The sequence below is a fragment of the Muntiacus reevesi genome, chromosome 1 (assembly GCF_963930625.1).
Source record: "Muntiacus reevesi chromosome 1, mMunRee1.1, whole genome shotgun sequence".
In the NCBI taxonomy this organism is placed as follows: Eukaryota; Metazoa; Chordata; class Mammalia; order Artiodactyla; family Cervidae; genus Muntiacus; species Muntiacus reevesi.
Window position 1 is genome coordinate 73379097 of NC_089249.1, and position 12930 is coordinate 73392026.

At 39.8% G+C, this 12930-nt stretch overlaps 1 protein-coding gene across 1 annotated transcript; it reads right to left on the bottom strand.

Moving 5' to 3' along the window:
• Positions 1 to 183: 183 nt before the first annotated feature.
• On the bottom strand, positions 184 to 6152 carry FCER1A (Fc epsilon receptor Ia). Its single transcript, XM_065925634.1, has 5 exons — positions 6048 to 6152; positions 5607 to 5627; positions 4258 to 4512; positions 2315 to 2572; positions 184 to 622 (listed from the first exon to the last, which is right to left on the bottom strand). The coding sequence occupies exons 1-5, from the start codon at positions 6103 to 6105 to the stop codon at positions 426 to 428; spliced, it is 789 nt and encodes a 262-aa protein (XP_065781706.1). The 5' UTR covers positions 6106 to 6152; the 3' UTR covers positions 184 to 425.
• Between the last annotated feature and the right edge of the window lie 6778 nt (positions 6153 to 12930).

Genomic DNA, 12930 nt, shown 5'->3' on the forward strand with positions numbered 1-12930 from the left:
TGAAGACAGAGCATGAAAATGATCTGCTTCATCAGTGCACTGTTCCTTGTATTCTCATTCGTAGGTCAGACTTACAAAGGAGAGAACATTACAAAAGAGAACATTTCTAATCTAGGACTTCATGGTTCTTGCCTCAAAACTAGCAAGCCTCAAATACTTAAAAGTGTCACATTACATGGTTTCATACTTTTATTCAAGTTGTATATCTCTTTTACAGATGCTAATAAATGAATCTATTCATTTCTTTACTTACATAAATGATGCTTATTTAACACTTACTATTACATGCCACTTGACCAGTTTAATGAAGCAGTTCTACAAAGCCGTGAGCATTTTCTATGTACCTTGTGAGTTGTCTTTGACAACTGAGAAGCATTGACTAAAGCCAAAAAGAAATTGCTATTGTAGAGGTCTCTTGAGTGACATCAGTTCCCTGGGGGATCTGGCTTAGGCTGTGGGTCCGTAAATCTGTTGCGTTTCCTGGTTCTCTTCATCTTCAAGAGTAACGTGAACTGCTTCTGGGTTGAGATAAGCAACGCTGTGTCCACAGCAAACAGAATCACCACCAACAATGGGATAAGAAATTGTAGCCAGAAATATTTGCTTTGAGTGTATATGTACTCTAGATGCAATAAGAAACATAACTCACATTAGGAATTGAAAAGTGAGGTTAACGTCTTCATCTTCCCTAAAAGAAGGATCCAATGGTCCTTCATCTTCTAGAATGAAATGACATCCAGGAGCAGAGACAAAACACTCATAGGTGTAGGTTCCTCAGTCTGTGTTCCCTGAAGCCCTAGGGAGTCCTGAGTATTTCCCCCACAGTCCCTTTCTAACGGCTTGTTGGTCAATATGCCTAAGGGGAAAGGTCATAGGAAAGATGACCCCTTCCTTGGAGCCTCACAAGACCAATGTCCACATAGGACATGGAGGTGGGAAGCAGACAGAGTAAGGGCAGGGTGTCACCAGTGCCTTATTTCTCAAGCAGTCATCATTTGTTGCATGTCTGTTGGGTGAAATTAAGATATTGGGCTAGATCATAGATGTTAATAAATTGGCTTCCCAGGTGGCTCAGTGGAAAGAACCCACCTGCCAATGCAGGAGATGGAGGAGACACAGGTTTGATCCCTGGGTTGGGACAATCCCCTGGAGGAGGAAATGGCAATCCACTCCAGTATTCTTGCCTGGAAAATCCCATGGAGCCTGACCGGCTAAGTTCATGGGGTTGCTAAGAGTCATACACAATGGAGCGACCGGGCAAGGCAAGCAAGGCAATAAGTAAATTGCCTTTCAAGTTCACTGTTTTTTCATTCTGCTATTCTATTTACAAAGTAATAATTTTTTGTGATTTTTCTAGAATTATAGAACCCAGAATATTATAGCCAGAAATTATTCACAGATCACCTAGACTGGTAACTCTCAACACTGGCTGCCTATTACCATTACCTGGAAGAGTTTTTAAAATATTGATGTCCAGGCCTCATTCCAAGCTAATTAAGTTAGAATCTCAAGGGATGATATACAGACATCACTATTTTTTTTAGTTCTCCAAGCAATTTTAATGAAGTTTAGTCCAAGCCCTTTATTTTATAGATAAGGATACTGGAAACACAGTGAAAATCAAACAACAGGTCTCAAATTAGTTAACAGAGAACTACCATTAGAAATTAATTGTGGCTTCTGGTCTCATGTTTTTTAAGATTTTGGCATGAGCAAAGTGTACCAAGCAAATGTCTGATTTCCTCATTGCAAAGCAAATATTTTAAAGGCTCCTTCTTTTATATGAAATTTGGAAATGGCAGCCTTTCATTGACTACAGAGGCAGCCTGCCTGACTACTCTTTCCGTATCAAGCCCTCTTTCTCATCTCCTAATTCACAGGCACACAGCCTGTTGACTTGGTTTCCTTTCCCATCCCTCATAGGCTAGAATAGACTTTTCAAGCTATAAAGAGCTTGTTCCTTCAACTTTGAAACTCTTTTTCTATTTGATAAATGTAAGCTTCTCCCCAGCAGCAACAGATGACTTTGCTTGATTAGTATTCAACAGTTTAAAAATCCATTTCACAACTATTGCATTTGACATCTGTAAAAAGATCCATAATGTGAGCAGGTATTACTGTTGCCATTGAACAAGTAAGGGATCTGAGACAGAGACTAAGGGATATACTCTACCCCTGGTTTCCTCATTGCAAATCTAGTAGACTTTTAAGGAATCACAGTTGCCTCCATTCTATAGCTTCAGTCACATTAGGCTCACATGTTCTTTCTCCTTTCCCCTGCTATGGACTCGTTCCCTTTCCTTCACCAACTTACCTTTTTTTACTGTAATCCTGAGTTTATTAGAGGTGCGGGGGAGCTTCTGAACTCTACCCTCGCAGTAATAGATGCCACTGTCTTCTTCTGTGACGTTGGTGATGGAGATGTTGTGGTTCTCATACCAGTACTTGAGAGATGTGTTATCCTTGTAGTAGATCACCTTGAAGACATTCAGATTCCTCCAACTGTGGCACCTGAGGAAGAGGGACTCACCCTCTAACATCACCTCAGCAGAGGCCTGAAGGAGCAACCAGTCTGAAGAATATGTATTAAGTTATTTATTTAACAATGACAGAAAAAATAAAATAAAAATAAGATAAATAAAAAAGGTCATGCAGAGAGTGTGTATCAGAAACCTTTATCATTAACCCATTTCTTGGCTCATAAGGTCAATAAAAAAGAAATACAAAATAATGCTTACAGCCTGTCTCCTCTGTTGATAAATACTCTGTCCTCCTGAAAGGTAATTCTGGGGCCACAACATCGCTGACACTTTTGATGAGCCCAGCCATAGGAGGTCTGAAACCCATTATCCCTTTCAGCTCTATTGTTGCATTTGGTCACTAAAGGGGAAATAAACCTACTCTGCCTGGAGAGTACTAGCCTAGTAAAGTTGTCCTCTCTAAACTTACAGGTACTTCCCAGTTCTATTAATCACAGTAAGCCTCCAACTTCCTCAGAACATGCATCACAATTTGAATTAATTATTTATGTAATTATTGATTGGATGTCCTTTTCCTCATTGGGATCTATACTTCAGAGGTCAGGAGCATGTCTGTTCCTTTCATCATATCTCCAGTGCCTAATAATACCTAGGAATCAGTAGATTCTCAATGAATGTTTGTCAATAATGAGTCAGTAAAACATAAGAGTCAGGTGGTATGGCTAATGTCATTTTAAGAACTCAAAATTTAGAATGGAAATGTGTCTAGGTTGCATAAGCATATTTTCTTGAGGAGAAATCCTTGAGGACTTTTCTAGAATCTACTCCAAAAAAATAAAGAAGCTTTTTTACACTACTTTAGTTTCTACGTAGAATTTGTACACAGATGTTGAAACATCTCTTTTCACTCAAGAGAAAAATACAAAATATGCTTATATTTTAAAAATATTTATATTTAAAAATATAAACCAAAATATAAATGACCTGGCTATTCAAATGAAATCATTACTTTGTTCACTGAACATTTACCAAGTAACCCACACATGCCTGAGCACATCACACTAGTTGTGACAGTGGGAGAGTGATGAAGCAAACATAAGATTTGTTCTTAAGTAAAAGTGGAGTACGTGAGGAATGTAAAGAGATATCTTTCAAAATAAAGAGTACAGCTTACTACTTTAGCATATGTAAAATAGATAGCCAATGGGAATTTTGCGCTATGTCTCAGGAAATTCAAACAGAGGCTGTACATCAAACTAGAAGGGTGGGGTGGGGAGGGAGATGAGAGGGAGGTTCAAAAGGGAGGGGACATATGTATATCTATGGCTGATTCATGTTGAGGTTTGACAGAGAACAACAACATTCTGTAAAGCAATTATCCTTCAATTAAAAATTAAATAAACAAACAAACAGAGTACAACTTAATATTCAGGTCATGACACATGGACATGGCAAACTAAATCTTTAAATCAAAGAACTCTTTGTAATGTTTACATATCCAATATGCCATTTGACCACGTAACGTGCATCTGTACCTAGGCAGAGAAGATAGAAATGAAACAGACTAGGGGAGTAGCACTGGGAGATTGCTGGAATATTGAGAGCAGGCAGCAGGGCAGATGGAGCAGAGGCAGAAGACAGATGGACCCGTATGTGGAGAGAGACCTTGAGTTCACCCTTGCTTCTCTAAGCCTTGGAGTAACTTGCTTTCTCCCCATTTTCAGACGGGCCATTCCACACATGAGAGAATTGATATTTCTGTAACCTTGGAACTTACCACTGGTGACATTTAGGTACACAGGCTCACTAACGGCATATCCTTTGATTCGGCATTGGTATTCCCCACTGTTCTGCCTGTCTGCATTCACAATGTCCAATCTTGGGTTTGACTCTGCCAGACGGGTTCCATTGTGGATCCACACAGGGGACTCATCTTCAGAGGAACTGTTCGTACCACATGTAAGACTCACAGTGTCTCCTCTAAATATTTCTCTCCACGGTGGATTCAAGAACACCTTAGATTTCCAGATGACTTTGAGAAGAACGGATTGTGGAAAGAGATATGGAAGGAGGGAAAATATCATTGAAATCTGTTTGGCCTCCAGAGTACAGACATAATAATAGTCAATCAACGGTCAGTCTACCCTTAAACTGTTGTTGATAAGAAACTATCCTGAGTCCTAGGACTAAAGGAAGGAGGAAAGAATCTTGTGGTCCACCTAGGGACCCTAGCTCCCAACCTAGGAAAAAACAGGACAGAAGTGTAGGATATTAAAAAACAAAAGAGGGTAATCCCTTTAATTTCCTTGATTCCAATTTCAGTATCTGTAAATGAGAATTGAAGTCTCTTCTCAGGCAGAGATTATGTCTGTGATGTTCATACATAGTTCAGCACAATGACTACTACATAGTGAATATTCATTAAATATTTATTGAGTTGATGAATGAGTGAATAATGGATGAATTAAGGTAGTGGATTAAACGAAATGCATGGCCTCTCCCAGCTCTAAATTTTTATGACTATTTAATTGTGAGCGAATAAGGAATGAAAATCATATGTCAATTCTGGAAGGTACTGATAATCACCAAGAGGATCAGTCTTAAAAGGCTTTCAATACAGAGAGATGTGGCACAAATTTGAACAAAGACTTTGGAAGTGGCCAGGCAGTGATGAGGAAGAGGTGATATGGTCAAAAGAGAACTAGACTTGGATTTAAGGGACTTACATTAGAGTCCAGTGCCTTGTTAGCCATGTAACCTCCAACAAATGACTTAATCTGAGTTTCAGTATCCTCAGTTATAAAATGGAAATAATAATAACGGTGATGATGATGTAAGAATTGAATGAGTGTATATCATAGTGTCTGGAGCAGAGGCTGAGACAGATGCTCAGCAGACAGGATTGCTTGCATAAAAGAGGAAAGGGTGACTTGCGAGAATGAAGTGCTGTGTGGGAACCTGTTGAATGGGGGAAAGATGGAAGACGAGGCAGGTGGAAGTGCAATAGACAGGGAAGAGCAGATTAATAATCATTAAAAAATAGGTGATGGGATGAAGGGAAAGGATGAAGGGCGGGCAGTTCCCAGGCACATTGAAATGCTGAGGGAACAAGGACAGAAGACTCACCTGCTGACATGCCATCTGGAGCTGCAAAATCCAGAGACAATAAGTTAGTGTCTGTCCCCAGCCTTCTGGATACCTGAAGACTGGGATTTGGTTATGATGCTGAGGTCTACATCCATGGAGTCTTAAGGGCCAACCATCTTTTCATGACTCTGTTCCAGGGAGAGAAGGAGCTTCGCTTCTTCATCTGCTGTCCCTCCTTTACTCTCTAGGAAAAGCCAGCTTGATAGCAAGGACCAGACTTTAGTCCGGCTTCCTCCTTAGATGGTGCTCAATCCCCCTTCTTCTGCTATCCAGCTCGTCCTCCCTACAGAATCCCTGGGAAATGACCCACAGTTTGCTCATAACCTAGAAAAAGTCAGCAATAAAATTGTCAACTTTCCCTCGCCAGCCACTCTCCCAATCTGTTCTGGCCCCTTCAGGGGAGCTGGTAACTCTACTTACAGAAAAGCAGCAGAGCTATCCACAGCAGGGCAGGGACTCCCATGGGAATAGTAGGCATTTTCTCCGTGGCCTCCAACTGAGCTGCAGAGATCCAGGGCCTTAGAATAAGCTTGAAAGTAAAAAGGAGAAGGAAATGTTCTCTGTGTCATCTCTGGTTAACGCATCAGCTGCACCTAGGTTTGCTTCCTTCTCTGGAGATAACATTCAGAGTGGTGCCTAAAAGGGCAATTTTATATAAGTAGTTTTAAAATCATTTATTGATTTTTTTCTTCTTTTTTTGATTGCACTGCACAGCATTCAGGATCTTAGTTCCCCAATCAGGGATTGAAACCATGCCCCTTGCAGTGGAAGTGGATGCACAGTCTTAACCACTGGACCAGGGGAGGTCTCCAGGGCAATTTTATATTTACCCCCATACCCTCCATTCCACCTCCGTGTACACACCTGGAATCTAGTGGGAGAGAGGCAGAGGCTAGGCACACAGGAACAAAACTTCCTTAAACTATCAGCATATAGTTATCTTGTTTGCAACTTCGAAAAGTGGGGTGCAGAGGAGAGAAAAATAGAATAAAAATAACAGTTAATTATTCACCTAACATAGGTCAGGCACTATGCTAGATATACCTTATATTTCATTCATTTCTCAAAATAATTCTATGAAGATGTACTACCATTATCTACATTTTATAGAGAGGAAAATTAGAGGTTCAAGAGGTAAAGTCATTTATCTTAGAGTACTCCCTAGTAAATGGCTAATTTGGGACTCAAATATTTGAAAAATCAGATCCTAGAGTAAAACTCACAATCATGATGATCTACTGTTTATGCATGTCTACAAGTATGGCCATAATTCTAGCTAAAATTCTGTTGTGTTTCTCCAGAGTTACCAACCCTCTTGTTGCCTAATTTCCTGCTGATCCATTAGTGCACAAATCCACAAACTTTAATGTGCTTCCCTGATGACCCACTGTCCAACCAGCCAAATTGGAGATATTTTTGGAGACTCCTTCTCTCCATGGGTCCTGATGAGGTCTACAACACAGGAAGGTAGATGTTAAATCATAACTTACAGGGATCTCAGTAATATAATTTATTTTATTACTCCAGCTTTTGTCCAATTTTATGTTTCTAATCCTCCAGCCTGATCACCCTTTCTCCTTTAAATCCATATCTGTTTTCTTCCCTCCAAGACCTCAATGACTAATTAATTCTTCTCTTTTTAACTCTGGGTCAGAATTAGTCACCTTCTTCCCGGATTTGTTATTGATAATGATACTGGAGATAATATCTCCATAAATATCTACAGTGACTTGCCCTCCATAGTTTTTTTCATGTGTGGTATTATTATTTGGCCCTTGCCAAAACTCTGAAATAGCAGAGGCAATATGAAGTCAGCAAGGCCCCATTCTATCATGGCAGCTTTTCCATGCTGTTTTTTTTTAAATATGATTATTCTATTTATTTATGTGTGTATGGTTGGCTGTGCTGTGTTTTTGTTGCTGCGTGTGTTTTCTCCACTTGTGGCAAGCAGGGGCTACTCTGCAGTTGCAGCGCATGGGCTTCTCACTGCGGTAGCTGCTCTTGTGGAGCATGGCCTATAGGGCATGAAGGCTTCAGTAGTTGCTGCCTGTGGGCTCAGAAGTTGCAGTTTGCGGGCTCTAGAGCACAAGCTTAGCAGTTGTGGCCCACAGGCTTAGTTGCTCCTCAGCACGTGGGTTCCTCGCAGACCAGAAATCAAGCCTGTGTCTCCTGCATTGGCAGGAGTACTCTTTACCACTGAAACACCAGGGAAACCCCACCAACTGTTGAATTAAGACTGATGAATTAAACATAAAGTCGCTGTACATAAAGATCTAACCAAAGCTTTCAACTTCTCTGAAATTAGAGAATATGGGTCTACAGACTCCTAAACAGGAAGTTTCAGATAAGAAAGATTGTGACTGGTCCCAGGTTGTGCAATATCTTAGTGACAGATCTTTAAAGAAAGCAGAGAGTTATTTTGGAAAGTGTAAGTATTTAAAGATCTGAATACAAATACTCCTGGTATTTATGGGATTAGGATTTACCTATAAAATAGAGACAATAATGATAACCAGATCATGTCTTTATTAAGAGATTTAAGAAGATAATAATGTGTAAAATGCATTGAAGAGCATCTGGTATGTAAAAGATGCTCCATAAATCTATCTTTCCTCTCCTTTATTGTTGTTGTTGTTCAGTTGCTAAGTCAGGTCTGACTCTTTGTGATGCCATGGACTACAGCATGCCAGGCTTCTCTGTCCTTCACTATCTCCAGGAGTTCAGTCAAACTCATGTCCATTGAGTTGGTGAGGTCATCCAACCATCTCATCCTCTATTGCCCACTTCTCCTCCTGCTCCCAATTTTGCCCAGCATCAGGGTCTTTTCCAATGAGTCAGCTCTTCCCACTAGTTTCCCAAAGTATTGGAGCTTCAGTATCAGTCCTTCCAATGAATATTCAGGGTTGATTTCCTTTCAGATTGATTGGTTTGACCTTATTGCAGTCCAAGGGACTCTCGAGAGTCTTCTCCAGCACCACAATTCGAAATCATTATTTCATCAGTGCTCAACCTTGTTTATGGTCCAACTCTCATATCCATACATGGCTACTGGAAAAATCATAGCTTTGACTATATGGACCTTTGTCAGCAAAGTGATATCTCTGCTTTTTAATACACTGTTTAGGTTTGTTGTAACTTTTCTTCCAAAGAGCAAGAGTCTTTTTATTTCATAGCTATAGTCATCATCCACGGTGATTTTGGAGACCAAGAAAATAACATCTGTCACTGTTTCCATTGTTTCCCCATCTATTTGCCAAGAAGTGATGGGACTGGATGCCATTTATTACCATTATTCAATACTCAGGAGGAACATCCATTTCAACAGGACTAAGGTAATCAGCAAATACATAGGATGTTTTACTTGATAACCATCATGTTATGCCAATATAATTTATGTAAGTAATATCACTCCTCCCCATAGTGATGAAGAAGAGAGTATTATAGGAATGAATAGAATGGGAAAAATTGTTTGGGGAAGAGGAGGAGAAAGAAATGGGGAAGATGCAATTTTTGAGGCGCTGTCAGAGGGTAGCACATATTTGAAAATACCAAGATCCTAGAAGAAACAAAGACGGAATCTGTTTCACCACTTTGTTGAGAGTTTGTCCAGGAGAGTTACCAGATATTCTTTTACCCTAGGACAGTGATTCTACAATAAAATTATCCTTTAGAGACAGTCACTTTACTGTGACTCAAAAAGTCTATTTTAAAGCCTCCCCCCAAGTCTTCAGTTATTCCCTGCTTGAATGGGAGGTGGACTGGAATTCAAGATATACTAGTTCTTAATATGGAAACAATAAGGTTTGTCATTGACACACTATTTTCATTTCCTCCACCATCCTAAAGCAAAGCTTCAGTGTCCAGCAGTGAAATGAAGGTAGTGTTTTGGTAGCAGTAATAGCAATGATTTAACCAATTCAACTAAAGCAGTCCATTAAAACTTAAAAACAAACCAAGCCACCCATCCTCAACCCGCACAACAACAACAACAAAACCAAAAATATCAACATCAGGAAGAATAAAGCATATCCTAATTCTCATACTCTAAAACCACAGGTACCCAAAGGAACAAAATGAGAATTCAGAAGGGACAAATAAACACAAGATTAAATCATAGTTCTGCTCTACCCTAGCATAACTAGTTGATTCACCAGTCAAGTCCCACACATCCTTTATCTTATTATAAAAAAAAAATCTCCAAATTTTATTATCCACTACCTAGGTGGAGTGTGCTATTGATTTCTTGCATTCTGCCTGTAGATATCAGAAACATGTACTCACTGGGACCCATAGATTTTTGTCTTAATCTCACTTCTTATAATAAGCATTGAATCCAGATACTCATATGTTCAACACTCATTAACAACATCTCCAATCCAAATTTTGACCCATTATTGGTTTTCAGAAACCTTAGTGGTTTGGGTATTTTGGGGGGTTTTTTGTTGCTGCTGTTGTTGCTGTTTTTTGGCCTTACTGCACAGCATGCAAGATCTTAGTTTTCCAGTGAGGGATTGAACCCAGGCTCACTGCAGTGGAAGCAGAGTCTTAGCCACTGGAACACCAGGGAAGTCCCCAAAACCTTTATCTGTTCTTCACTTTGTAGCAGTGGTGAAATGTAACTCAATGAGTCATGCATGAACTATTAAGATCTACTCATTGTAAGGTGTCCAGATGAGGCATCTCTGTGGCACCTTGTAGATAGGGAACAGTTTGAACCATAGAGTGCACTCAAGCAAATGTGACCTCTGCCTTATAAACACTATGTTCCAGCCAAGAGACCTAGAGGGCCTCTGACTTGCCTTTCTGCCTCTAACAGATACAATCATTAAGTGATCTAATCTTTCCTTCAGAATAGACAGAACAGAGTTACAAGCCTGCTGAGGAAAATTCCTAGGAAGAATGGTAGTGTTAAAAAAAAAAAAGAAAGAAAACTGAATGCTGGACTATTATATTAAATTTAAAAATTAAAAGAAAAAAAATTACTATCCAGGAATATTTTAAAGAGATTACGTGTAAGACTGATTAGGTATTTAGGCTCTGAGCAGGCTCTGGAGTTTGATTCTCAGCTCAGATCACTTATTGGTTACCTGGCTCTCCACAAGTTACTAAATCTCTCTGTGACTCAGCAGCTTCTCTGGCTAAATGGGGATAGTGGCAGTACTTGTTATTGAGGGTATTAGATGAGTTAATATAGTAAAAGCTTTATAAGAGAGGCTGGCAGACAGTAAATGTTGTGCATGATTTTATTACTGCTATTACAATCGTTTTGTTAGGATCCTTGGACTTTGGAGCAGCAGAGAGAAACTCTTGCTGTCCATAGGAAAATGAACAGGAAAGGCTACTGGTCCAGAAGGCAGTGCAGCCCGGATGACATTGGAGTGATTGTGCCTCAAGGAGCCCCTTCCTCCACTCACAGGTAAGGGGGTAGAGGAGAAGTTGCTCTGTGGGAAGTCCTGAGATCATTCCCAGGTGTGGTTCTACACAAAGTCCAGTTTTGCAGAGTCAGCCCTCAAGCCATATGTAGTGTAGGCTAGGTTTATTTTACCCTTCCTTACAGAATTACACAGTTAAAAATGGTAACAACTCTTTTTTTTAAAAAAGGAATCCCTTTTAGGTTGTTAGCAGATAAGGACAAGAGGTCTTATTCCAGCCAAGGATATTTGCATTTTAAGTAACTTTTGGAAGCTGGGAGGAGTAGCTTGTTGCTTGTCTCACTGAGTGTGCAGGATACATTTTTAGCATTTAGCAGGCAACCCAATGTCCTGTAATATCCAGGGCAACCTTGCATGATATAAAGAATTGTTCTGCCTTTACACTGTTTTACAATGTCCAGCCAGGTATTTTATAATTATTCGAACCTTGAATCTATTTGACAAATGATGCAAAGCATTTTTACATTTTTTCATACCTACTGGATTTTATAGGAAAGAAACTATTGTGTCCTCTGATGGAAGATTATTCTTGTGTCACTTGTAAACTGACTTTGCCTCTTGGTGGATGTCATAACCAAGTCAAAGTTTGGGAGGAGGGACGATTTATTATTACTAGCAGTAAATAGGGAGATCTTTCCCAAAGCAGTATCTCCCCGAAGAGTAAAACTGGAGAAGTTTTAAGCTAAGGGTACATAATATATTCATGAAGGGGTTTGAGCAGAAGAGAATCAGCATACAATTGGGGTCAAGGCTGAGCACAAGCTTTAGCTGATTGAAGTCAAGAGGGTCAGCATCATCATTCTGTCCTCCACCTTGGTTACTGCAGAACCCAAAGGCCATATCAGATTGTTATATAGGAATGCAGAGTCTACTCTTAGCCAAGGACCCCAACCAGCATTTGTGAAAATCTTTTATACCCCATGTGTACGTGTCCAAACCCACCAGCCCAAATCCCTTGAGGCTTACAAAGGAAGGGTAAATACAATCACAATAATCCCATCATTCACGTGTTATGTGTTCAAACAGTTAATAATCAATAAGCCTGTGGTTACATTCTGATAGATACTGTCCAGAGGCAGGGGTGATTAGTGTCTGTTTTTTCTTAGGCAATGAGTAACCTGGATGTGATCTTCAAGATTCCCCTGCCCAGAGGGGGTCTTATCCTTCCATTGTCATTCCCACAGATGCTAAGCACAGAGTTCAGAGTCCATTGGAGAGGCGGCCTAGCACGATCAGCACAGACAGGCCTGAGATGGAGTCCAGGCCCTATGAATTCCTTCTTCAGGTACCTGAAACTTCCACAATTTGGAGCATCCTCCTTAAAAAGGTGATTAGAAAATTATGAATACAGTATTAGATATTAGAATGACTATTTATCTAAAATGAGAAAATAAACTCAACAAATTGCAAAGTATAAAAGCTGGAAAAGGACATGAATATTACAAAATCTAGAAATACATTTCCTACATATCTTTACAACATACACTGTTCTCCTCTTCATTGGACAGTGATATCACAATATCACATTTTACAGAATGTTAGTTAGGAAGGAAGAAATTTTCCTCTACCCTCCTTGGTTCTTCAGGCTGGTCTAAGAAATAAATTGACATGAGAGAGATTAATAGGAGAAAATCAAACAAAAGTTTAATGTTGTGTAGACATGGGAGGAATCCAGGAGAACTGAGTAAGTCATGAAAAGGACAGAAGCCCTCACCTAAAACACCACCCTCAGCTAAAGACAAAAAAGGTTGTGGAGGGTGGAGGGAGTCAATTGTGGAAGGTTACCTGGAAAAGTAAAAAAGGGTAAGGTTGTTATGCAGATTAAAGTCTGTGCCTTCTCTGTTATTAAGAATCTCTAGAGATTGGTCATC